The sequence below is a fragment of the Tympanuchus pallidicinctus genome, unplaced genomic scaffold (genome assembly GCF_026119805.1).
Source record: "Tympanuchus pallidicinctus isolate F22 unplaced genomic scaffold, pur_lepc_1.0 scaffold12, whole genome shotgun sequence".
In the NCBI taxonomy this organism is placed as follows: domain Eukaryota; kingdom Metazoa; phylum Chordata; class Aves; order Galliformes; family Phasianidae; genus Tympanuchus; species Tympanuchus pallidicinctus.
In genome coordinates, this window is record NW_026294637.1 from 8,023,782 (window position 1) to 8,050,398 (window position 26,617).

At 41.2% G+C, this 26,617-nt stretch overlaps 2 protein-coding genes across 4 annotated transcripts in view; both read left to right on the forward strand.

Moving 5' to 3' along the window:
* Window positions 1-26,617, forward strand: part of LOC128075602 (cell surface hyaluronidase-like) — a 48,199-nt gene that overhangs the window by 9,229 nt on the left and 12,353 nt on the right. For both annotated transcript variants that reach the window (XM_052672507.1, XM_052672508.1), the window contains exons 9-19: window positions 118-327; window positions 4,092-4,297; window positions 5,725-5,794; window positions 6,440-6,568; window positions 7,563-7,648; window positions 8,025-8,156; window positions 8,260-8,295; window positions 8,542-8,694; window positions 10,085-10,262; window positions 15,016-15,231; window positions 20,830-21,038. In XM_052672507.1, coding sequence (XP_052528467.1) covers window positions 118-327; window positions 4,092-4,297; window positions 5,725-5,794; window positions 6,440-6,568; window positions 7,563-7,648; window positions 8,025-8,156; window positions 8,260-8,295; window positions 8,542-8,694; window positions 10,085-10,262; window positions 15,016-15,231; window positions 20,830-21,038 — 1,625 coding nt within the window. The remainder of the gene's footprint in view (window positions 1-117; window positions 328-4,091; window positions 4,298-5,724; window positions 5,795-6,439; window positions 6,569-7,562; window positions 7,649-8,024; window positions 8,157-8,259; window positions 8,296-8,541; window positions 8,695-10,084; window positions 10,263-15,015; window positions 15,232-20,829; window positions 21,039-26,617) is intronic.
* CEMIP (cell migration inducing hyaluronidase 1) overlaps window positions 1-26,617 on the forward strand; it is a 105,686-nt gene that overhangs the window by 7,034 nt on the left and 72,035 nt on the right. The window lies entirely within an intron of this gene.

Genomic DNA, 26,617 nt, shown 5'->3' on the forward strand with positions numbered 1-26,617 from the left:
GGATCAGGCCCTGCCTTGTGTTGCAAACATATTGCTTAATAGGAAAAAAAAAAGGCTTTTCTTTTTCTGTATACTTCTGTTGCAACAACTTACTTGGATCTACATTTCTCTCAACAGATCCTGGCGAATTTTAGCTCTGTGCACATGTCAGGTGTGGAGTTAAAAAACATGGGGCAGCAAATCCTGGGCAGTTACCCTGTGCACTTTCACATGGCTGCAGATGTCGATGAGAGAGGAGGGTATCAACGCCCAACATACCTTGATAATCTGGCTATCCACCACTGCTTCTCTAGGTGTGTTGCCATACATGGGACTCATGGCCTGCTGGTAGGAAACCTATTTTATTAGTACCAAGTTAATTTCTTTGCTTAAGAGCCTTTTGAGATGCAAGGAGAAATCAGAATGCTGAAAAAAGTCTCCCCAGGGGATGTCTTGACTTCATTTGACAGATGAGGACTTCTGCTCCGGCAGTTCAGCTCTTACAGTTGAATTTCAGGTTTTTTGTATTGTCTGGATAATTAGTATTATTAATGATGTGGTTAGATAGTGAATTCTTTGCCGTGGTTACTCGGGGTAGTTTGTGATCCTATGAACTTTCATTTAAAGCAAAAGCAATGCTCTTTTAATGCACTGAAGAAATGGACCTTTAATTTGCAACAGAAATAAAAAAAGATGAGAGTTGTTCAAGTCGGGATAACGTGAAACAAATCCAAAAGTTTTCACAATATAATAGGAATGCAACAGGACCCAGAAATGCCTTCACGAACTTGGAACTTGGTTTTGACCCAGATATTCACAAGGGTACTGGGGAGAGGAACTTAACAAAAAGGAAAAAAAAACACACATGCCCCAGCAGGAAATGCAGATTCCCACTCCAGTCCCAACGTGCCCAATTGTTCTGTCAGACCCTGAATGGCATTTTGGTGTTCGTGGGCATTTCCTCATTCACTTGATGTATGTGTAGGCAGAGACACTCCTAGAACTATCTGTGAACTCTGAAGTTTTCCTGGAAAGTTTTTCTCAGCTCTGGACATAAAGCTCTGTGAGATGTGACATAGACACAGGCTGGTGGGACCCTAGTGCAAAGGGTTGTATTCCTTAAGATTCAACACTGGACTTACATGTCTGAGAGCACTTTTCATGTATCCTGGGTGGGTGCCCTGTCCCTACAGACACTCCAGATCAGGCTGGATGGGGCTCTGAGTACATGATCAGATGTAGGTGTCCCTGTTCAGTGCAGGGCAGTTGGACCAGATGGCCTTTAAGACCATTCTATGATTCTAAACAGTATTTGTAATGTCCAGATCACTCAAAATTGTTGATTACTTTGTCTTACATGTGATTCACTCTGGCTATTTGTAGATGGAGCCCTTGCATGGCAGGAGTCTTGTATAGTGTGTGTAGATGCAGCTCAACTCCCTTTCTCTTCCCATTATATTACAGCCTGTGAATATCAGGAACCTGGCGGGCATGAAAAATTAAGCCTTTCATTAATGTTATTTCCAAGAATAATGGTGCATACTCTGGGCCTTTATCAGAAGGGAGGATGTCAATGGATTATCGAGGTGTGTGAGATTAAGTGGGCACAAAATTAGGAATCAAAGAATAGATTCAGGCCGCCAGCAGGTGATACCTCCTGGGGGCTTTGAGTTCATTAATCAGTCAGTAGGTTTTATAGCAAAGGTTAAATATCTGATTCTGTGGAAGAATCACATGGTTTCAGTGCTGCCATTAAGAGTAATTAAAATGTATTGAAAATACTTTCTTTAAGATAAAACAATCCATAGTTCCAGAGAATTGTATGTGTATCAATGCAAGGCAGTTAGATAACATAGGTGGGAGCTGCGTGCCCTTCTCCCACCTGCTCCTCCTGCCTGCCAGCCTCGTGCCCCTTTGCAGCCACTTTTCAGCTTGGGTTACTCACTGCGGCTGGGCAGCAGGCTGTGACACGCTGCTCACTGCCCTGACACACGTCAAGCATACCACAGAATATTGCAGTCTTTCATGTATAAAGTTGCAGTGCCTCAAGGTCACTTATATTGTGTTGCTGAACTATATATAATTCAGTGTTTAGAGGCATGTTAATCATCTGGCCTTGGGCTGTGGGATGAGCGGGGACAACGCTGTGTGCTGTTGTACTGTAATGTACTGATGTCACAGTGCTTGCAGGGTGGCTCTTCATTTCAAGCCTTCAGTTCTGTCTGTGATATGCTGCGATATGCTGTAATAATGATTACTGATGTTTTGATCTAACAGCATGCAGAGGCACAGCTGCCCAGAGAGCTGAAGGTGCCCCCATCCCTGGAGGTGCTCAAGGCCAGGTTGGACAGGGCCCTAGGCAGCCTGAGCTGGGGAGGCACCCTCCACCCTCCCCATAGTGTTGGGTTGGAGCTTGATGATATTTAAAGTCTCTTCCAACCCAAGCCATTCTATATGATTCTGTGACCCTTCTCATTCAGTGCAAATGTAAACAATCTTTAAATCTTTTTTTTTTTTTTTTTTTTTAATGGACAGGAGAGTGAATAATATGGTTTCATTTGTATAAGCTTTCAGGGCTTCCATGAGTTTCTGAAGCTACCACAAATCATATTCATTAAAGCTAAAATCTATTTTTGGTGACAAGACTGATTTTTAATGCACTTCTCTGAAGCACAGATTATCCGAAGTTAGCTAAATTCCCAAGAATGAAACTCACTAATTGAAATGCTCTTTGCTTTATGGCTGCAGGCAGCTTGCTTTATATATTTTCTCCAAAAATAGTCTTCAGTGAAACTCCAAACTATCATTTGGGAGGATATAAGCAGCTAGACTTACTGTTCATAGCAGGTAGGCAGGGGCACTTGCATTTTTATCTAAATCCATTTCATATCCACATTTCCAAGACTCAGCTGATGGACACATTTTCTCTCCATGTCACTGTGTCTGAGTGCTTGGTCATCTGCCTCGTAGCTCACTCTGTATTATCTCACTTACATGCAGAGTCTCAGTGGACTTCCAAAAACGTATTGGTTGGGAGTTGGGTACCTGCCTGTGTGATGCCTTATTTTTAACCTGAACACCTCACTGAGCAGCAGGTGACAAAGGAGGGACTGCCAGGAATGGAATGAAATCCAGTAGAAATAGACACAAGCACTATACTACGGTGTTTGTGACTCCAGATGTTATGTATGGCTGTGGCCCATTAAGGTGTGATCACAGGATATGAACTGAAATGGGTTTAGTTCAAGTTTCCCTCTCTGTACAGGAACCGAGCAGGTTAATATTAATCAATCTTGCAGTCTTACATGGACATAACTCTAATTGACGTCAACAGCCATTTTGCGTGCCTGAAGAATGAATACACATGCTGGCAGGGATCATGTGAGGTACAAAGTTCGGTTTCAGAGAGATTTAGTAACGAATAGCTGGTACTTTAACTAACCTGATTTAGTATTCACATTTAAAGGAGGGATTTCTAAATTTGCCTTCATAAGGCAGTACATCAAAGGAGCTTTGTGCTAAGTCCTCTTGGTCAAATTAGGATTTAATGCATGTCAGTTAATCTTAAATAGGCTGAATGTGAAACACCAGCTCTGCCCAAGCTGATCGTTACATTAAGGGGGAGCTCCACCTTCTGAGAGTGGAGAAGAAGAAGAGAAGCTTTGAAAAGAAAAAATTACCTCATATACTGCATTTTAAAGATTTTTAAAATTTTATTTGGGAAACCTAGTCATGAAAATGTCTGAACTAGCTTTTTGGCGTACCACCTGAGACACACAGATATTTACACAGATATTCACGCTGTGATTCTGAATCAAACCTACTCTCCTAGAGCTGAGGGCAGATTAAAATCCAGTATTTTACAACTTCCCTTTAATTATGCCTATGATCTTCCTCAGAGTAATTTTACTAGCTGCAATATTGCATAAGATCAGTCCACTCTTACACAAACTGCGTGAGTGTTATCTCTTGGACCAGTGCACATGAAGGCACTGTGCAGAACAATGGCGAAACCTTTCAGTCATTGTTTCAGAATTCATTGCTAAGCAAAGCATGTCATTGCTGCCACCTCTGTTAGTGTCACATTCTATGGCCTGTGTGCTTTTTTACAGGTAAAAGACACCATTGGCTATGACACCCTGGGGCACTGTTTTTTCCTGGAGGATGGGACGGAGCAGCGCAATACATTCCAGCACAACTTGGGCCTGCTCACCAGGTCGGGAACCATCTTGCCCTCAGATCGCAATGAAGCAATGTGCCTTGCCATCAGGAGCCACGTCTATGGGAATTACATTCCGGTGCCAAGCACTGACTGCATGTAAGTGCTTCATGAAATGGAGTTGCTTTTAACTCCAGTGCTGAGCTTTATAGCTGGGTCTTAAAGAATGTTATGTTGAAACAAATATAATCATAAATATGTAGAGTACTTGGCTTGTTTCTGATCATCTTGCAGTTATTTTGAACAAGAATCATAGTCATACAACCATAGAATGGCTTGAGTTGGAAGGGACCTTAAAGGTCACCTCCCTGCCGTGGGCTGGTTGTCCCCCAGCAGCTCAGGCTCCCAGGACTCCATCCAACCTGGCCTTTTTAGTCAGTCTGCAAGACAAAGGTACACAAACACCTACAGTATACAAGGAGATTTAATGAGAGTGTAGAGATTAGTATGAAGTGCCATGAGCCTCATTTGTAATATGATAAATGACACACTACTATAGCTTACCAAGTTATCTTCCATTTTGGAGACTGAGGGGCTATAACATGGGCATTCAGGGGATCTAGGTACTGACCTGCCTAGTATTTGCAAATAAGAATATAATTTAGCCAAGGAAATTTGTATTTTCATGTTCTCTGGAAATGAATCAAGTGGCTAAACTCTACTTATTTTATTTATGTAAGTAATCCAATAGAATTAACAACAATTATTGTTGTAGAAATGCTAAGGTTGACTGTACAGATAATACAGGTTTGTTGCACACCTATGTAGTCATTCTACTCATGCAAATGAGTGGGGATTCTTGATTACACAGTAGTTAAAGTAGACAAAAAATTATTGAGATTTCCTGCCTAGAATGATCCAATTAGTTGGTATAGTCATGAGAAAAGGTTTGGAGTGTTTTTACATGTGTTTTTCATTATAGCAAAAGATGTTATCAAATGAAGCAAGACAACAGATGATAATGTTTTCACAGCTATATCTGGCTTCTGTTTGTGTCACTACTTGATCTTCCCTCTGAGGCAAAAATTCTTTATTTGAACAAATGTCAAAATAATATCTCCCTAATCTACTGTTTAACGAGCTATTTGTGGCTTGCAAGGACACTTGTTTGTTTTCCAAGTAGAAGCATCATAAATCCATATCGAATCCCCTACCTCTTGCCATTGTCCCCAGAGATCCAAAAAAAAACCAACCCAGAAGTTCATTTTTCAGGCATTTTCCAAAGCTACTTCAATTTTGGGAAAAAAGAAAAGAAATAAAGACATCATGTTTCCTTAAGGTGCATTTAACAGAACTGGAATTTTGTGTTAATGGTCTCATATAATTTATTTGTTCAGCATGTGGCTTTACAAATGAATGTCTGACATCACTAGATGCTTTCTTTCCCTTCAAGAGTGTCATTAAAAGGTTGTGTGGCGTTTTAAAGTCAATGGGAGGGTTGTGGCTGAAGTCCAGCACAGTGCTATGAAAACGTATCCCTTCCTGTTTGGTAACTGTTCAGGATCATTTTGATTTTGATTTTTCAGGGCTGTCAGCACTTTCTGGATTGCAAATCCAAACAACAACTTAATAGAGAATGCAGCTGCCGGTGCTCAGGTAAAACCACTTAACAGCAAGAGCTGTACTTTGCCTCCAGGTCTCATATATTCTACTCTTTTTGATGTTACCAGTGTGAGGGCAATGAATTTTTAGTAAGTCATCACAAAATCTGGATATATATTTCTGCAGTCTTTCACTCTGTGAAGGATTTGCCCACGTTTGTCTCACAGTTGTTTCTGAGACGAATTTCTGTCACAGCTGTGGCTGGAAATGATGTGTGGTGTCTCTGAGAAAACATTGATTCTTATTTGTAGTTAATAGTTTAATGCCCAATAAAGTTTTACATTTATTTATATAAATACATACTCTCTGTGTTATTATCTCTAGCGTTTAACCAAATCCTGTTTGCGTGTAACGTAGCTATGCACATGAGGCTATGTTTTCTAATAAGCCACCTGAACTTCATCTACAACACATGGATTTTTAAAACCTCCACGTGTGCCCAAGGGGCCTACAGTGCATGCCAAAGGGAAAGTCAAGATGTGTATGAGTATGGGCTGGTGTGTGTCCCTTCGGACTTGCATGAGTTTTGCATGCTCAGCTTAAAAATCTGGCCAGCATACTGGGAAGCACCAAGTCACCAGGATAATCTCCATCACTAATTGCCATGTCCCATTCTTTGGACCTCCCTTTGTTTTTTAGGATGTCGGGATCTGGTACATCTTCCATAGGGTTCCAACTGGACAGTCTGAAGGGCAATATCCAGAAGGACAAGCTGAACATACCCCCTTGGGAGTATTTTACAACAACAGAGTCCACTCCAATTTCAAGGCACGTGGATGAGTTTTGTGTGTTACCACCAACATAGTGCTGTGGCTCAGGGCTGACCATGTGCATTGTTAATGATATATGGCTGTCTTACATTTTGATAATGGTCTTCTAGCATATATCAAGAAACACTCAATGTTCAGTTGTATCACTCCTTCTACAATAAAGAGAGAGCTGAGCAGAACGTGAGTGCCAGTTCAGGGGTCTCTGTTAGAGGGGTTGTGCCCAGTCTGGACATGTACCTACTGCTGAGGTTTAAGGAACGATGAGCAGGATGACACTGAATGCTGCTTTGGCCACAGTGATGTAAGGATGTAGAGGGGTGAGCAGAAGTACCTTGTTCCGGGGTTTGCTCATCACCTTTGAAAAATGAGACCAAATATTTAAGGGTAATTCCAAGACAAACACATTTCCTCTAATATTCTGTTGACATGAAAACATAACCTGTGAGCTATAAAAAGTGTTTTCAACTTATTTCTAAGGATTCTAGACTGAAATCAGTACTATTTTCTGGTTCTTGTAAACATTACATCTTGGTCTATGACAGCTGTTGCTCTATCTCAGTCTTTAGCTTGGTTGCAGCAGCTCATGTTCTCTTTTGACAGTTGGGTGGCTCGACTCTTTTTATTTAAAGCTGCATTCTTAACAACAGCCTTTTTCCAAAAAGTTATCAAGAGCTTGGCAGAGTCCTTTATTGCTTTCAGCAAGAGAGAAAGAGAGTGGGAGTTCAGTGCCTTGCACTGGGTCAGAAGATAGCTCAAGATGTTGATGCGTGACATATGGCAAAGCAGGCTCTGTCCTGACTTCAGCATACTACATCCTGTGCTAATGTCACCCTGAGCAGTGCCAAGTGACATTGAGAGGGGAGAGAGAGCCCAGGCTGCAGGCTGTTGCTCTGCCTGCACACGCAGGCTGCCCATGTTCATTGATAAAATCTGTGATCTCTGGCCTCTTGTATACAGTCTGGTAAAGTAATTGGAGTTGTCTGCTTTTTCAGGCTGGTTTGTTTATTGGAAAAGGAGTAAAGACAACAAGAGCCAGCGCTGAAGATCCCAGAGAGTATCTCACTGTCGATAATGCCAGGTAAGCACATGCTGTACGGCAAAGTACTTTGGATACTTCTGTTGCTTCTTGGCTTCTGCATCACATTTAGCAGGTCATTAGTGCCTCATCATGGCTGGAGAATCTGAAAATACTCACAAGGTCTCTCTGATTTGCAGAGGCAAGTATTTCATAGCTATGCACTGAATTGTTTGTATTTTTGCTGATCAGAAATGATATGCGTGCATTTGGGATTGTAAGGACTAAGCCAGGAAAGGCTTGAAAAGTCTAGATTTCATTATTCATTAGTCGGTTTGTAAACTGCAACATTACTTATTAATTACTTAGAAAAGCTTGCATCTGAAAGATGACATAAGAGATCCTAAGAGGACTGCATTAACCAAACTTCTTGCTTCAGGTTTCGCCCACATCAAGATGCTGATCCTGAAAAGCCACGAGTTCCTGCCGTAATTGATGGTCTCATTGCTTTTAAAAATAATGACCATGGGGCCTGGGCCAGGGGCGGCGACATTATTTTCCACAACTCTGGGTAGGTTCCTGTAAATTCATGCTGCACCTTTCTCCCCGCCTATAGGCCAAATTCCCCTTTGACATTTGTTGTAATTTGCACCTCTGTGCTTCTCCCATCCTAGGTTTTCAGACAATGGAATTGGGCTCACACTGGCAAGGTAATTTCTTAAAATGTACCTTCATCTTGTTTTTCCTCACAAGGTATCAGGCCAAAGAATAGAAGCTGAGACCCTTCCCTGGGTCTACTACTTCCCATCTACTATTTACTGTAAAAAACATTTCCCTCCCAGAGCACATATAGCCATTGGCTTAATAAATTGGGTAGAAATACTGTATCTTTTGTGTAATTAACAGTGTGAGTTGATTGGTCACATAGTTACCTGTGTTTCTTTGTCTGCTTGTAGTGATGGGACATTCCCAACTGACGATGGCTCTAGCCTGGAGGTGTCACGCTCCATTTTTGTTGGAGAAAGCAGCAATCTGGGCTCCCAAGGAGGCCAGAACAGCTACTGGGGAAAAGGGGCAAACGGAGAATACAGGACACTGCCCAGAAACAAGTGAGTTGTTCCTCTGCCATTTCTTCCTGTTAGAGCAGCGTGAAGAAAAGCCTCAGGAATGAATGTGGCTACCAACGAGTAATTTGTGTTGGGTGTTTAAATTATTGTAGAGGCCAGAAATAATAAGCATCCAAATAAACTCCTCTTCAGGACAACAATTTGAGAGCACTCTCAACCAAATGTTTGATTTTAATTTTCTGCTTGATTTATTAGTCACTGGTGAGTGGATTAGAGAATCTGAAAAATACCAAATTGCTTTTGTGCAGTGCTTCGTTCATACAGCATTGACCTGACAGTGCAACTCCCTTACACCATGCCTCCCTCGTACTCTCCTGCTGGCATATCTGCGTGGGCAAGAGCAATGTGTCAAAGGGGAAAGGCGTCTTCATTACTACATCTTATTTCTCTTTCAACAGCTGAATGTTATTTGCTATTTCGATGGCAGCACAACCTCTCTCCAGCAAAAGCATCACCAGAGCAAGCTGTGTTTCCCCAAGTCTAAATTCTTCCCTAATGTATGTGTTAGCCGATGCTCATCCATCCTTAAGCCCTCTGTAGGGAATAATATCACCTGGTTCCCAGTGTCCTTCAGGCTGTGTGCCCATTTGCTGTCTGCTGTGTGGCTTGTATGTCTGAACAAATTGACAATATTTCTGGATGTGGTAGGCAGCGACCTACTCTGCCATGCTGCTACTGGCCAGCTCTCATTTCCATCTGTGAAGCTGAAGCAGGCCACCCTTTAACCAAACATTGCCAGAGCCAAGCAAAACTTGGAGCCTTCTCAAGACAAGCCATGGGAAGGGCAGGTCCTCTCCAGCGGTGTTTCCTTCAACACCGACAACTTGACAACATGTCCATGGGCTGGTACTGTAGGAATCAGCTTTCTATATGAAGTGCTGTGGGCTAAGTTCTGGGGATCGTGTTTGAAGTGGCCTGGGGGGAAAGCAGAAACTGTGCTGCACCACTCTGTAATTTCTTCTATGAAGACGCTATTCTTCATAGACTGTGACTGATGCCATTTTTTCAATCACATTAAGGTTTTCCAAAGAAATCTCTCTGTCCTGGAATAGGGAACTGCATAGCAAAGCTGCCACACAGCCCTTTGGGGCTTCCTCATGCCAATTCATCCCTGAGTGGCAAGGGACAAGAGCTCTGAACTGTATTACCTTTACTTACGCAACCGGTGTGGGTTATTGTTCCTTGAGCCCTGTCCTCTAGAGATAAGCAGAAATTCAAGTTCCATCAGCTGTGTGCTTAGAGTTCAGATCCCTCTTTTGGGAAAAGAAAGGTCTACTAGCTGCTTGTTGACAGCTTTCTGTGCTTTCAGGAGAGAACACGCACTTTGTCCAAGCTTTTAGCACAGGATTGTGTTTGTTTTTAAATCTCACAGGACATTCCCTATTCGTGGATTCCAGATTTATGATGGGCCCGTCAGGATGGCAAAATGCACTTTCAAGAAGTTTACCCCAACTGCTGACCGATACTCAAGTGCCATCGGCTTCTTCATGAAAAACTCCTGGCAGATAAGCCCCCAGAATAATGTGTCACAAATCCTGATGGAGAAGAGCGTAAGTAAAACAGGAATGCATGCTGCTAGATGTGGAGTTTTTCAAAGTATTTAGAAGTGGTGAGAGATTTATCCAAGAGTAGGAATTTCCAGGCTGTGGTGCATGTTACATTAGAGAATACCATCACTTCATTTTACATGAAGTTTCTTTTGATGATGGTTATTTACAATACATTAACATTTGAAAAATATCAATATTAAGGTACCTTATACCTGGGCAAATACACACAGCAAAATCTTTGGTAGACAAGTTTTCACCTTGCAAACAGAGCAGCCGGAACACCATTCTGTGCAGCGTTGCCAGCTAATATGTTGCACGGACCTGGTGAGAACCTGGCCTCAGAGTCTGAGAGGGACACAGTGAGGTATCAGGAGGCAGCAAGCTGCAGTACAGTTCTTACAATGAAAGAAGCAAATGCAATTAGAAGCAAAACCATGGTCTGTTTCCTGGGGTTAGCAGTGAAATTCCTGTTGAGAACAACAGGGACTTTCCTTGAGCAGCAAGAGCAGAATAGGGCTCTGTATTTGTGTCTTGGCAGCAGCCATAAGATGCTGAGCAATTCCAGTCCTTGTTCTAGATTCCTGCAGGGATCATGGCTCTGAACACTTGGCTTGGGAAATGATAAATTCCACCTGGCTCACTCCCAGGGATCATAACCTCTCCTTACATTCTCTTCAAACAAGATCCATGCTTGTTAGGATGTCCGTGAACTGTAGTAACTTTGGGCTGAGGTTTGGCTTATCTTGAGGAAAATTTCCATTGCTCTGAGATTGACCAATATCACTACTCTGGCAAGCAGCCATTTTGTCTGTCCCCTCTCTGGTACACTTTAGCTTAACAACAAGAGGGTTTTTCATGGAATGGTGATGCTGACTGCAGTCACTTGACTGCTCCTTTAAAGGGCAGATCCTGTATGTTTTGGTAAAGAGGTCTCAGTAATTTTGGATACTTCAGGGAGATTTGGAGCAGTAAAAAGAGCTAATTTGCTGTACTTCCTTATGTCTTCCATGGGGAAATGGTTATAAGATGATCATGGGAAACATGAATGAGAAAATCGTTCTGGAACAGGGATGAGGAACTTAAAGAAAAAATGTATAATGAAAAAGTTTTTTCAGTGGAAGAAATTGGAACTTTTCCTTCAGTAATGGCTGTAAGACTATCCAGTGGAATGGCGTCGGACAGATAATATCTGTGCACATCAGCAGAGGTGATGGCTACTTACTGAATGCCTGAAAATGCAGATCTTTAATACTGCTGTGCCATTTGAGGCCAATGTCCTGGCACTTTTTCTCTAAGGGGTAGCTCAATACTGCTATGCCTTTGAGGTTTTCAAGGTAAAAATGACCAGAAGACTTACTAACTACTTCTGTAAAACAAATTAATACAGTGTCAACCTGTTACCAAAAAAAATGCTAATGACATTATTATGTGTGTACATTTCCAAAAAAGTCCATTTCTCAAGTTGATATTTGGCCAGTTTCAAAACCATTTATGTTTGTAACCACCTGCCTCCCAATGGTTTTCACTTTGATTCTGTTTTATCTGGATTGAACCCAGATGTGCTAAATCTGATTTCAGACTTGAAGGATAGTTTACTGTTTTGTTGTTAATTACTACGTGGGGCAATATGTCTTTGACCAGTTGAGATACAACCTGTAAACTGTTTTAATTAATTTTCCATCTCCAGGCTTCATTTTATTACTTTTTCAAGGGTAGCTAAACACTAATTCCCTAAAGGACAATCATTTTACAGCTGATTTTTAAGAATAAATTAAACATTACTGCAAGTTGTACCATGATGATAAAACTATTAGTCATGCTGAAAGAGTAATTGTCTAATTAATCAGACTAATCAGCTGGTTGGTTAGACCACAAAGTAATAAAGCTCGTCAGGTCTTGTTTCGTTCCAGCATAAAAATAAACTCTCAGGTAGAACAGAAGACTGAAACATTATGCTCCACATAAATTATTCTACCTGTCATTTTCATTGGCCAACTCTCATACATAAAAATATCTGTACTTTTTTTTAAAATAATGATGGACTGCTGAAAAAAGAAAAAAGGTGCTTAAAAAAATTTATTTCAATGCAGAGGAAGCAGTAATTGGTCTTATCCCAGCTGAGGGCTGGTCTGATGGTTGAAGTCTCCTGAAGGTCTGCTTACTGACAATCAGTGGGAGTTGGTGTGCTCAGGAAGACAGCCCCAGAGCAGAGCCATGCCCAAAGAGGACATTTGTGCAGCATTTCTTAAGAAGACCCAGCACAGAATCATAGCACCGTAGGGACTGGAAGGGCCTCTGGAGATCATTAAGCCCAAACCTTACTAAAGCAGGTTCCCTACAGTTGGTTGCACAGGACAGTGTCCATGCAGGTTTTGAATATCTCCAGAGAAGGAGACTTCACAGCCTCTCTAAGCAGCCTGATCCAGTGTTCTCTGTCTGGTCATAAAACATCTATCTGTTCATGCCTCTGCTGTGTTGCTGCACAGTTGTAGAGTGAGGTGAGAATCAAGAGGTTGTACACAGCTGTGTTGGTTTTCTGCCTTTGGACAGGGTTAGCTTTACTAAGAAATGATGTACTTTAATAACCATCTGTCGTATACCTGTCAGGCACCAGGCAGCTAATTCAAGTGGCCCTTGCACCATGTCACTCCTGAGTCACTCACTTCTAATGAAAATTAGGTTTGAATATTAGTGTGGTAGCTAGAAGTGATCTGTTTCTGTGCTCCTGTGTTTCTGTGTCTCATTCCTAGCTTGTGAACATACTTGATAAGCTGAGTCTTCTTTCACATGTGCTCTTTAGCAGTAGCAGCAAACTCAGTGCACCTCCTGTCCCTCAGTGTACAAAAGCAAGGTTGTCCTGAGATGCATGAAAGAAGAAAGTGATACTACTCATTAACATTTCCACACCATTTCTGACTTTCAGACTTTTAGAGGAGAATGTTAGAAATGAGATTAATGTCAGGACCAAAACAGACTCCCTCCCGGATGGGAGCAGTGGGGCTGTTAATCAGATGTAAGCCGTACAGGCTGTACCTTAGTTTATTTTGAAGTACAGCTGACTTTGTTCTCTTCCCCAGTGAAGTGCCCATTTTCAAATTCAGCCCCAAGACGTGCACTGTCACAAAGTGTTTATAGCAAAGCTTTGAGCTGCAGCACAGTGTTTGCATTTTGCTTTTCTATGAACTAAAAAGATTAAAAAAAAAAAAAAAAAAAGGAAAAAAGGAAAAGCCCACACAAAAAAAACCTCCCCAGAACTTAGGACATCCTTCTTCTTTGCCAAATAGCCCTTTGGGTAAAAACTTCCTGCAGCACAGTAAGAAAAGATTTTAATACGCTGAAAAATACACACTGAATTTCTGTGCGTTTGAGCCTTTTTAAAATGAGACTGCTTCAGGTGTCTAAGTATCAGTGTCATAAACAAACAAGGAGGTGACTAAAATATGGATTTAGGGCTTAATTTAGCTTTAATAAAGACTTACTAGGGCAACGTAAGGCTCTTGTTGCTTCATTCTGCAAGTCGTTCTTGTTACAGCAGTCATTCTTTTTAAGCCAGTGGGACTTTCCATCTAACTGAGAATCACAACGGCCCTCCAGTTCTCCTAAGATTTTTATTTATTATTGTGAAAATAAAGCCTTTAAACTCCTTGGTGAACTTGCAGCATAATCTTGCTGACCCTAATTCTTACTCTTGTGAACAGTCCAATTAAAATTGAGCAAAATGGAACAAATTATAATCCTTTGGGCCAGCATGATCAAGTTGCTACTTACGCTATTTCAATATACGTTGCTTCAGGGTTCTTTCTGTGCAAACAACCTGGAATAATTATTGTCTTGATTTCCTCAGAAATTAATCAACACACAGTGCAATAATTTTCTCTGTAGGCATTAAAATATCCCATGCCTTCTTGGTGAACATCTGCAGCTTCCTTATTTTATTGTGTTTTCATATTGGGACAGAAATATTTTTTTTTATCTACTGAAGAATTCTGTAAATAGAGCTATGCACAGTGATGATAATGCTCTTTCTTGTTATTTTTCTTGCCTAAAAAATATTCCTCAGAGGATACATTAGGATATACACAAGCACCAATTCTGAGAATTGCTGTCAGTTCTAAGCATTCTAAAAGGTTTTTTGGGGAAAAAAATATGAAAAAATACTTGATAGAATAACAGAAACGTTTGAGTTGGAAGGGACCTTTCAAGGCCATCTGTTCAAACTGCCCTGCACTGAACAGGGACAACTACAGCTGATCAGGTGCTCAGAGCCCCATCTATGCCTGACCTAGAGTGTCTGCGGGGACAGGGCACCCACCACCTCTCTGGGCAACGCCGTGTCACAGAATCAGAACAGCCATTGGAAATATGTGAGAAAATTCACCGTAGTTTTTGTAGTTTTTGTTTCTTTGATTACAACCCGGGTCAAAGATGCTTACTTCTCTGTAAATTTCATAATCTTCCAATGCTTCCCTTTCCTTTGAGTCATCCTCTTCTTTTTGACGCAACGCAATTTATTGCTGTGTGATTTCAAGGAATGAATGGTTTTGTGGGTGCAATTCAAAGTCTAATTCTTACAAAAATGTTTCCTGCAATTGAAGCGTGAAAACCAATGTCGCCAGAAGTCTAAGTGGAATAGCCAAGCAAAATTCTTGCTCAAATGATAATGCTACCTAGTCTTAGATGTATCCCTCTCTTGGCTGTTAAAACACTGCAAGTTCAAGCCCTTATGGTTTGTCTCCTTACTGTCTCCTGCTAGGTTGGACTGAAAGTGTTTTTTGGCAGAGCAGGTCAGTGGTTTGGAAACAATGATAATGACGGTGACAAAATGTCTGTCTTCCATGATCTGGATGGCTCCGTGACAGGATATTCCAACACCTTTGTAGGCAGAGCAGACAACTACCTGCTCCGTCATCCCGGCTGCGTCACCGTCCCCCGCTGGAATGGGGTGATGTGCACTGGTAGATACGCACAGGTAAGGAGGTGCTGCATGCAGTGTCACTGCGTGTGTTGGGTGGGAGTCCCCAAATGCTCTGTTTGAGGTGGTGGAGTGAAATCCATTGAACACTCAAAAAGATAACAGGAGAATAATACCTTGGGTATAGTTTTACTGTTTTGCTTTATCAGGAGTTGCTTTTAAAGTGTCTAGACACTGGATTTGTGTCCTCTGGTTTGCTATTGACTAGGTGGAAACAGGATTGAGCTCCTAAGAGACAGCTCCACTGAAGAAGGGTTTTTGTGCTTGGCACTTGTATTTTCCTCTGTGCCTCTAAGGAAATAATATTCCAGGCTCTGGCAACCTAACAGTTAAACTCAGAATTGTAAACAAGTAGGCATTTATATTTTTATGTCTATTAATACTTTCCCAACTATGGCACTCTACGTGGTGAGACTGTTTTTCCACCATAGAAAATTTCCTTGGCTAGGTTTAGGCAAGCGTAAACATTTGCTTCTCTGGGATCTGTTACCAGCATTTTTCATCTAATCAGCATCCAGCAGGATAAGTGAAGTTCACATTAACTTTATGAGTTTGGGGTAGGGAAATGTATGTGCGTGCAGTGCAGAAGAAATTGGTCCCTTGCAACGGAGTTTGATTTAATGTGGAGGGCATATCTGATGGAAGATTTCAGCTTGACCTTGGTTCTCAGCATCTTTAGAAGTGGATGATTTGTTTGTGAGCTGAGTTCTGGGTGTTGTATTTCAGCTTAAAAGATTGGATCCAGCTAAGGAGAAAGATGTTTTGCTTTGATCTTGGTAGTCCTATTACAAAATATGTTTTTCTTTTCCTCCCCTTGTAGCTCTGGTACACAAGAACCTTTATTCTTCCCTAGTGTAAGCAGGTGAAAATTTCCTTTCAGTTCAAGGAAACAGTGACATTACATTGCAGCTGAAATGGGCCCAAGATAGACTAGGGAAGGGCTACTTGGCATGGAAAAACAAGACCCAAGTTCTTCAGCTAACATTACATCCAAGTCCTTCCTGAGCAAAATGCCTAGAGTTCAGTTAATTCCTTTCTGGTTCCTTCCATTTACTTCTCTGCTCTTCTTCTGGACAAAATTTGCCCAGAAAGGGGAAAACCCATTCCTCTGGCAGTGTTCCTAGCTCCACAAAATCCTGGAGACACACTTTTCTGAAGATGTTTTAGTCTGGCAACTTGGGCTGACGTTCCCACCTGACTTCCCATGGCTGGTTCATGGCTCTTTCTGCACCGTGCATCTTCCTCATGTGGTGTCTGGGAGCTTCCTGTAGTGGGAAGTCTAAGAAATGCCTTGTGCTTTGGCTTCAGCATTGCCTTGCTCTGCCAAAAAAGGGCTATGGGACCAGCTTAAGGTCACAAGATTTACACAGGCAGGAACTATCAGGCCTCTTTGTCCTTCCCTTTTGATCCTGAAGCCTGTAAGGTTGGTATTGTCCTAACAAGACAAACATTTTATTTTTAATGACTGCTAAAACACTCATGTAATATAAAGTGAGGCTCTAGGGAAGAGCATCAGATAAAAGCAGATTGACAAGGAAACTGCAAGACCTGGCAGCACCATAGCTTCTGGGGATTTCTGTGAGTCACCCAGTTTCTGTCAGGAGGGCATTGAGGTCCTTGGTATCCCATCAACCTGATTTACAACTGCAGCAGAGACTGATAATAAAAGAAAAATGTAAAAAAAAGAAAAATGTGGGTCCATCCCACAGTTACCTCCATGTAGGTGGGTGAGATTTCCAAATGCATTGACCTGGAGACATCTCAACACCTATGTTGCTTGTGGAAAATGTGAATGAGATTCCGAATCCATTTCTGTTTTCTACATCCATAGTAAAAGAAGTGCTTTAGCTCCCAGTGGGCAGTTGAAGCTGTGTGCTTACTGCTTGCTTGCAGACTTCAGAGCAACTCAGGACAGATTGTGAAACTTTTCTTTTTTTGGGACAGGTCCTTTTTTAAAATAGGCTGAGTTTTTTGGCAGTAGATGCTATTTTCCTTTAGTAGCTTAAAAAGATGTTAGATGGTTGTAAGACTGCTGCTTAGCAAAATTAATGTCATTTTTGAGTTAACAAAATTAATTCTTTGCTACTTTTAAACATTTTAGGTAATTCTTTTGATTTTTTTTTTTTTTTCTTTTAATCAGTTCATTCCAGCCAATCACTACCTTGCCATGGTCAGTTGAAATAGAAGTTGTTCCACTTCTATTAGCTCTGCTTTTGCAGTGTTTGCAATTACGGTGACCACGCACCTGTAAGTCATGTGTGTTCAGCTGGTAGTGGGTTTGGCAATGACAATTCTACAACTAAAGCAAACCAGAGATGCAGTAGATAGCAATGGTACTTTTCCACGCCCAGACAAAACTATACAATCCCAATGTGTGGTGTTTGAGGAGCATCACACAGACTGGGAAGAAGGAAATCTTGCAAACTATTTTTCAGCTAATGCCCTCCAGATTTGGATGGAGGTCCAGTTTTGATCTCTGATATACAGCAGTGGAAAATAAAGATAGTTTTGCTGATGTCAGCAAAGCTGCTGTTATTTCTAGGGCTAAAATTGGTCCTGACATGTATAATAGGAAGAAAAAATACTACTTCTTCATGAAATAATTTTGGAGTCTTCACTTAGAAGTTCATAGAGAAAAATTGTTCCCCAGAGGAATGATCCTTTTCTGAACAACTGAAGAACCAGAAGAGTAGATGTGTTTCAAGTTTCTCATTTTAAAGACATTTTACCCCAGTTTTACAACTGACAGCACAGCAGGACAGAAGCAGTGTCAAAGAAACCAAAACACCACCAAACTTTCTCTCAGCAATGAAGATTTTCTGTTCCACTGCTTTGCATTTTGCTTATCTTCTTGCTGGCTATCCAGTTGAATAGCAGATCCCCATGAATTTTAAAGGAACTTATCTTCTCAGTTTCACAGTCTACTTGGGAAAACTGCCATGTAAGCACAGGGAAATCTGACAAATCTTTTTAGCGTGAAATGTTAAGAAGCTAAAATGACACTATGTCCATTAAACCATCCAGACAAGTAGCAGGATCCCATTTTATAATGTTTAACTAGCTCTGCTTCTCCTACTCCATTAGCTTGTAATTGCTCCTCCTCCTCTTCCTCGTTCTCCTGCCCAGAGGAGGGGATAAATGGGAAATGTGGGATGCTGCTTTCTGTGTACCTGTGAGCATAAGGAGGGCTAAACCAACAAGACTGTGACTGAAGAGCTGTGCAGGAGGCATCTCAGCTATTGTTGCATTTAATTGGGTAGCAAGTGCACTGCAGATGCCACCTTAATGTTCTGTGTTTGTTGGATACAAATATTTGAAGGAAATAACATCATAACATCAGTTTACAGAGATAGGACAGAAATGGTTGTGTCTTATCCAGAAAGACACAAGTGAGATATTACTTTGCACTTTCAGTGTTCATTCCCACTGTTCTTTATCACAAAATGCTGTTCTGATTGAAAGTGATTAATACATTCATGAGATTTCAGGTCTGAAGGGACCTTTCTGACCACCTACCCTGACCCTAGAACTACCCCATCAGGCTGGGAACAAATGGGATCGAAATGTGGGTTATTGCACTGCACTTAATCGACTTCACAATTATGGTTTTAATGTGAAGGGAAAATAGGTTTTCCTCCTTGGTTTCATAGATAAAAAAGTCTTTTATCAGACTGTAAAAAAAAACCCCACAAATTACTCTTCCTCAATCCATGAAGAGTGAGCAAATGGGCTGCTGCTCAGATATTGTTTGGAGCAAATTGAACCATGGTTTCAGACATCAAGAAAATCTAGTGTTTAATATGGTTCTGGGATCAACTTCAATCTCCAAGGATCTGTGTGGATTCCACTTCATCACTGAAGTGTCACAGGCAGGGTTGCACTGGAGTGAAAGGAGGAATGGGCTGAATATCCAAGGAACATCCATTACCACTTCCACATTGTTTTTTTACATGAATCCCAATCTTTTTCACTCAAGCATTCAGCATGAGGATGCTTAGTACAGGGGTGGAGGATGGCTAAGCTGAAATGACCCATGTTTTGGAGATGCTGTGGAGCATAAAACACAATGCCAGGAGCAGGTACAAGTGCAAAGGTTCTTCTGAACATAACAATGGACCAAGGAACTGAATTAGCAACCAGAAAACTTGCAGCTTTAATTAAACACTTTCTTAAATTTCTTGAGACATTTCCTGTTTAAATTCAGTCACAAATGTATTTCTTCAGGTTAAATAACACTCATGCTGGACGCATCACCTCTGTTTTCTGTCAGATGAATTTTGCAGTGGCTAAGGCATTATGTTCCAAGGAGGAAGTAATGGGAATCTGTCACTCGTCATGCTGTGACATGCTGTGAATAGAAGACAAACCAAATGTCATGAGAATATTTGTTTCTTCATTGCGCTTTGGAGTCAGCAAAGCAATTCCTATTGTATTTTAAGGATGTCTTATCATTAGTATTACAATACACTTCTAATGGATCCTATATATAAACTAGTGGAAGACAATATGTTTTGCAGAGCTTTTAATCTGTGTAGACAAGAAAAGGAATAAGAAGCTGATATGGAGATAGGAGAGGTCAGGCTCGCAAAGTCTTGTGTTGAGAGGAGAATATCCTGATGGACCTTGTGTCACCCTCTCCTAGTTTTGCCTGCAGTATTAAAATCTGCTGGAAGACTGAAATTGAGTTTAAAAATAATTGTGCTGAATGTGCTCGTGTATTATTAGAAGACTTTCTTATTTTTTATGCAAATAGCATTATTCTACATTATAGAAGAGTGGAGGAAGAAGGATTACAGTTGTTCTCAGCTGTTGTCAGTGCATTTGGAACCTTTCAGGGAGTGTGACAAGCTGTGTGCTACATCACACACAGTGCTGAAACCAATTTGTATGACGAGCTGTGTGTCCTCCTTCTGTGCTAGTATTTCACACAGGGGGAAGCAGGTGAATATCATGCATTGAACCTTAAAGATAACGTCTGCCACACGAATTGGCCTTCATTTGAATCAAAGAAGAACAGAAAAAGCATAGGTGTTGAAAACAAAGGTCATCTGTTGGTCTCCAAACAGAAGAGTTCTAGTTGTAGCATGTACGATGTTGCATTTGGTTTGTATGATCACAGAATCGAGAAGTTGAATTTTAGCCCCCCCAGATTTAAGCTTTTTCTGCTTCTTGAAGATGAAGGTGTGGATTCCATTTGGTAACTGGACCTGATTCAAACCAGGAGGAAACTGCTTAAGACTTTTATGTATTTTCAATGGAATAAGACTGTTTTTAAAGTGCAGTGATTCGAATTCATAAGAAACAGTCACTTTGTGATATTTCATTGATCAACCTTCTCCCTTGAGAATCTGAACAGTTAACATTTCCATGGTGTTGTACAATTCATATCTCACTTCACGGTGTCCCCTCAAACAGCTGCAGATGCTATTTCTGTTTTACCTTTTCATTTGAACTGGAAATGTTTCAGTCATTTTCTGACTGTTCTGCGCTCTTCATTGGCAAAACCATTTACAGGCAACAGTGATCAAATGCACATGTTACAGCTGAGCCTGGCTATTTTAATGGACGTGTTTGTCATTTTCCTTTTACCCTCAGCTTTATATTCAGGCCAGGCGCCCTGAGAATCTGACCTTATCCATTGCCAGAGCAGCATACCACTCCCACCCCTTGCAGTTGCAAGGTGTGAACAGAGGAGCGCCGTACCAGCAATACCAGCCGGTCGTCATGCTGGAGCAGGCTTACATCATCCAGTGGGATGGCAGAGCGCCTGAGGATATCATCCTGTACCCAATCAACTTCAACAGGTACTGCCCTATGTTGTTAGAAAACGTTCTGTTTTAAAAGTTCTGGTGTTATGCGATTTTCCTGGGTTCTTTGCAACTGACCCTTCGAATGTTTTAGCAATCTGTGAGAGCACCAAAGTGAGGTGTTAATGACTGGCACTTACCGATGCAAAGAACTGCCTCTGCTTTTTCGTTATTCCAACACTTTTGATGTACAGAGCTGTTTCTCTTTCCAGTAAGTTTTGAAACAGAATCCAAGTAAGTCCTGGCCTGCTGTCCCTGAAATCCCTCCAGAAGAGCCCTGGCTCTTGTTCGTTTGTTTGTACTAGTTGCACATAATTTATTTCCCATATATATAAAACGCAGAAGTCATCACAGAAGTCCATCAGAATGTGCACAGAGCATTGCATCTTCTGTAATCCAAATAGCACTGCAATCACTGTTTCTTTCTTGATAGCATTTTAAAACTTTAGGATTCAGTACAACAAAATTGTAGGTTGTGCCCTATTTATTTTCCATGTTTCTTCCATCTCATCTAGTGTTCCGTAAAAGCAAGGCACAGCCAATTTAGACCTGCCTTTTCCCCTTGCAATCTATTTCATTTTATATAATTTCTTTCATGGTTTCCAGTTGTGGTTCAGGACCAGCGTACCTCTTACTTTAGTGAAATTACTTGTGTTTTGCGCTGGTATAACTTCTAGGAGAATCCTCTAATCCATTTGGTTTAACTGTGATGTATGTTGCCATGGCTGGGAAGAACTGCTGCAAGAGATGAGAACCACACCAGAAAATTCTCTGGCCATTGTCTTGGGCTCTGCAGTTTCCATGGCTCCTCAGTTTACTGATAACAAGGCAGTACAGGAAAAGGGCCACATTATACATGACTGCAAGCAACAAAGCCACATGAAGGCTCATATTTGCAAAGTAGACATTAAATAATTGACATAGAAAAAGTCAGATGCAGAAACATGTACCATTGGTAAATGGGGAGGATTTCCAAGTCTGTCCCGTATTATCCACCAAACCCTACACCTGTTGTCTGCTTCTCGAGCAGGGTGTCACTGCCATAGTTTTAGTTTAGGAAAGTTTTGGTAAAAGCCTAAAAAAATGTGAACATTGGAGCTCAAGAAATTTGGGGAAAACCCTACTTGTATTTCCAGTCATGAAGCCTCATTTCCAAAGCCTCATGTCCAAAGACAATGTTCCCTCTTTGTATATCCCCACTTTTGGTAAGTGATGTGTAATGGGTCCTCTTTGGATTTAAAGATCAAATGGCTGTAGGATCATGACCAAGTCCCTGGACAATCACTGCTTGGTTACTGTCACAGAGGGATGACTAGAACTAAAACACTCTTTTCTGTGTTAATGTAACTTCATGCATTTTAAGGAAGTGCAAAACCCATTAGTCACTCATGGATAAGCTGTTTTGTAATTATTATCTGTCTTTAAATAATTAGCTATTTCCTTGCAATTAAGAGTTAAGCCTTCTGCATCAATATACAATGGTTACCCAATCACTATGCCAGTTAGTACATGCCAAAGCTTTGGCAAGTACTTGGTCTTCAATCACAAATTCAAATCTTAAGGCAGCACTGTGTGTTTGATAGAATTCAGCTTTAAGTTTAGCCCTTGTTCAACTTTTACTATTGATAACCACAATGTGTTTGTGGTTCTCTTTGTCTTGTGTGAAACCAATTAAGTTATTTGAACGAGGCAAAGGTTTGTACACTTTTCTGATTCAGAAACAGCTGGCAAGGTGTGTGCTTTGAAAAACTAAAGGAGGGAAATATATCATAATAAGGAAAAAAATGTAATTTTACTTTCTAATTTTACTTAATTCCACTACAAGATACTGACTTAATAGAAAGGAATTAGAAGAGAGCACTGACCATGGTGAAGGGATTAGAAAACAAGTGTTATGAGGGGTAACTCACTGGGTAGTAGGAGTAGTAACTGGGGCTATTTATTCCAGAACAGAGAAGGCTGAGGGAAAACATCACTGCTCCCTACAGCTTCCTGAAAAGAGGACAACTCCGGCAGTGAGGAGGTGTCAGGCTCTTTTTTTCAGATGACATAAGATAGGATGCAAAGAAATGGCCTCAAGTTGCTCCAGGGGAGGTTTACATTGGATATCTGGAAGAATCCTCTTCATAGAGATGGTGGTTAGAGGTTGGAATAGGCTGCCCATGGAAGTGGTGGAGTCACTACCTCCCTGAGGCTTAGTGGTGGATGTGGTTGTGTTAGTTTGATGGTTAGTGATCTTATAGTTCTTTTCCAACCTAAATGGTGAGATGATTCTATGATTTAAAGCATCTTGCAAAGAAATAGTTGAGAATGAAATCATGTCACTACTGTGTGTCTTAAGGGTAATGGAACAGCAATGGTGAAATGTCCATACTTCATGCAACAACATAGGCAGAAGTCATTCCCATGGAAGCAAGTGAAGTGAAAAACAAGGTTTAGGAGCTTGAAGGAAATCAAATGCCTACTTAAGCAGTTCTGAGTATGACATTTGTTAAAAAGTGTTTCTAATCATTTTTTGAAAGGAAGAAATCTCAAATTGTGAAGCAGAGTAATCAGAGGCAGAAAATCCAGAAAAAGAGGGAAATCTTTTGCCTGTTTCAAATGGCTCTTTGCTGACTGTTCTTTTGCATTCTAAAATACTGAATAATCTGCCAAAAATGAGCTCTTAACATAGTTATATCCGTGGAAAACATATGTGATGCAAAAGAAAATATGTTTGAGGAATTTTACTAGTGAAACTTTGCAATCATTAATTTCAGACATAGCTTTACCAAACAACCTAACTATTTTTAGACTTGTCATTGTAAAATGATGGATAGGTACACCCAGGATGCTGCCTTCACAGCTAGATAGCCCTCATGCTTCTGGAAGGACTTTCTGTGCAGGCTGAAGGAAGGTCAGAGGGGAAATAAGGAATTTGACAGGAAGATGTGTACCAGGATTTGGACCTCTTTGGAGGTCAGGCATGCGGCTGATGTTGGATATTTGTGCCATTAACATTTTCAGTGTTTCTGAAGTGCTGTAAAAAGAGCTGATGAAAGCAATTCCAGTTTAAATGTTTACTAAAAGACTGGAACACCAAGATTCCTGGTGTGGGCAGGAGGTAGGGATGCACTCACAAGGTTGAGCTGAAAGTGGCAGTGCTGCTTTCTGCACCTGTGTGTCCAACCTGGGGAGTCCAGGAACTGCTCAACTATTTGCTCAGTGAAGGAGGACAACTTCTTTCTGCAGTGGCACGTGATGGGTTGCTGCAGTACGTGTGTCTTCTGTGCATGGATTCAAGACATGTTTAGAGTACTTGTAGATTTTCAAGCACAAAGTGTGAGAGCTTCATGAACAGTGGCCTCAAACTTCTCCTTCATGAGTTTCATCTTCTTTCAGGAGCAATACCCACCTCCTCAGAGCTGCTTTTGTGTTTTCTCTGTTCTTGTGCTTCATAGAAAGATGGGAACCAGCTGTTGAGTTGAGGGCTGTGCTCAAAACTGCTGTCTATTTCTAGAAGCACAAAGGCCCGCGGAGAGCGTCAGGATTGTTAAGAGAGGAGGGTGAGGCTGGTATGGCAGGAGGAGCGCCTGGAGAACATTATTTGCTTGCAAGTAAGTGCCTCCTTTCAGGTGCTGGAAAACAGTAAGAGGACTGGCTCTTCATAGGGTAGGAAAAGTCACAAACAAAGTCCTCCATTTAATGACACAGGCTTTGTGTGTGTGTGCAAATTCTCCAATCAAAGAAGAGGCTAAAGCAAATACTATTATCAAAGGCACATTGCTGTTCGATAAATCAGCCAGGCTTATTTGTGTTATCAGCTAATCTAAAGATAAGAATTAAATCTCTCCAAAGCCCATATCTGCAGTATAGTGTAATGAGTTGTGTTGTTGAAGCAGGATGAAAAGTATAGGCAATTAAATTAAACATTCCTTGTTTTTTATGAGCACAGGCAAATATCTCTATACTTGGTCTGCTAAGACTCAGAAGGAAGAGTTTTTCCTTATTAGGGCTCTCTGCTGTGATTTGACATTTCAGGAAGATGTGAGCAGGTACAAAGGAGGTATCACTTTTTTATAGGTGAACTGCACCAGTGCTGCAAGCAGGGTTAGGGTTAGTACAGGGCTGCCCAGCTGCCCTAGCCAATGCTGGCCCCAGGGAAAAGTTCAAGGAGCTTTCCCCATGTTGCCTTTGCCAGCACCCTCTCAGTGTCCCTGGAGAGGTACAATGAGTCTTGTAACACTCACATTTCGTGCCTTGTTGCAGGACTTGGATCCTTATGAGAGCTTTTCCTAAGATTTATTTGGCAGCAAAGAGCCAAATCTCTTGTCAAGAGCAAATGAAAGAGCAGATGTCCATGTGTGTGCTTGGGCACATGTCCAGCCTTTCCCTTGCTGTGGTATTTGTGCAGGGATGACACAGGTGCATGGTGATATCCCTGTGTTTGCTAGGCTGACATTCTGCACTATGGCTTGTTATCGTGTTCACAAGCAAATAATCTAATTATCCAAAAATTCAAGAGGCTGGAATGAGCTTGTGTCTAAATTTTGGATTAAAAAGCGTGGGGACCTGGGGCTCTGCGTGATGTGTAGTTTCCAAGATGCTGTCATCCATTCAAAGGTGGAGGTTTCACTGCAGGCAGACAACTTACACAGCCCATGTCTGCATTGAAACTCCAGGGGACTGGTTATATTTGTCTTTTTTCAGGGCTGTGTAGATGGGTGTTTTCCCTATGGCTTCTTATTCATTGCCAGTCTGATTCATACTTTCAGCTACTTGTCATTTTTGTGATTAAATTCTTTAGCGATGATAGGGTTTTTTAGGAAAACAAAGATAATGAGACAAGGCTAGAACATACTTGCTTCAGATTTGCCCAGTTCATGGATATTTCCTAAACTGTTCCTTTTTCAGATTAGTTCCAAATGTGCTTTTCCTTGTGATTTGCAGATTGACAAGTGGATAGGAAGATGAAATTAGTATCTCAAAGTGCGGCTAACAATTTAAGGCTGTGACTACTTGTTACTTGTACGTAACATGAGTGCCGACCTCAATCTCCCAGATCCAGATGTATTATAAGTAACACCAGCACTATTTCCAATAATAATAAGTAAAGTGCTACTTGGGTTTCATAGCTGGTTCCTGATAACATCTGTAATTCAGAGTTAATCATCCACACAACGCAGAAATCAGTTGAATTCCCTTCTGTCGGTTTCAATCGCTTAAATTACCCACAGGCCAACAAGTGGGTGAAAGCCTTTAGACATTTAAGGAAAAAAACAACTAGAAAGAGGCTGAAACATTTGCCAGAACACTGGGTTGCAGATTGAACCATTTCAGTATGGCCAGGCCAAACTGGGTGCTGGCATTGCCACGTGTGAGTGATCCTAAAGCCCTGTCTTTGCCTCCTGTCAGCAGTCCTTGTTGTTTTCTGTTCTCTATGTTTTTTTCTTGGACAGGATTAACAAGGAGAGCTGACAGTTTCAGTGAATGGACAAGAGCAGTCTAGCACTAACAAGTCCTCAGATGGCTGCAGCAAGCCAGGCTGCTGGTCCATGGGTATTTCCCAGTCCATTTTTCCCACCCGTGATGCTGGT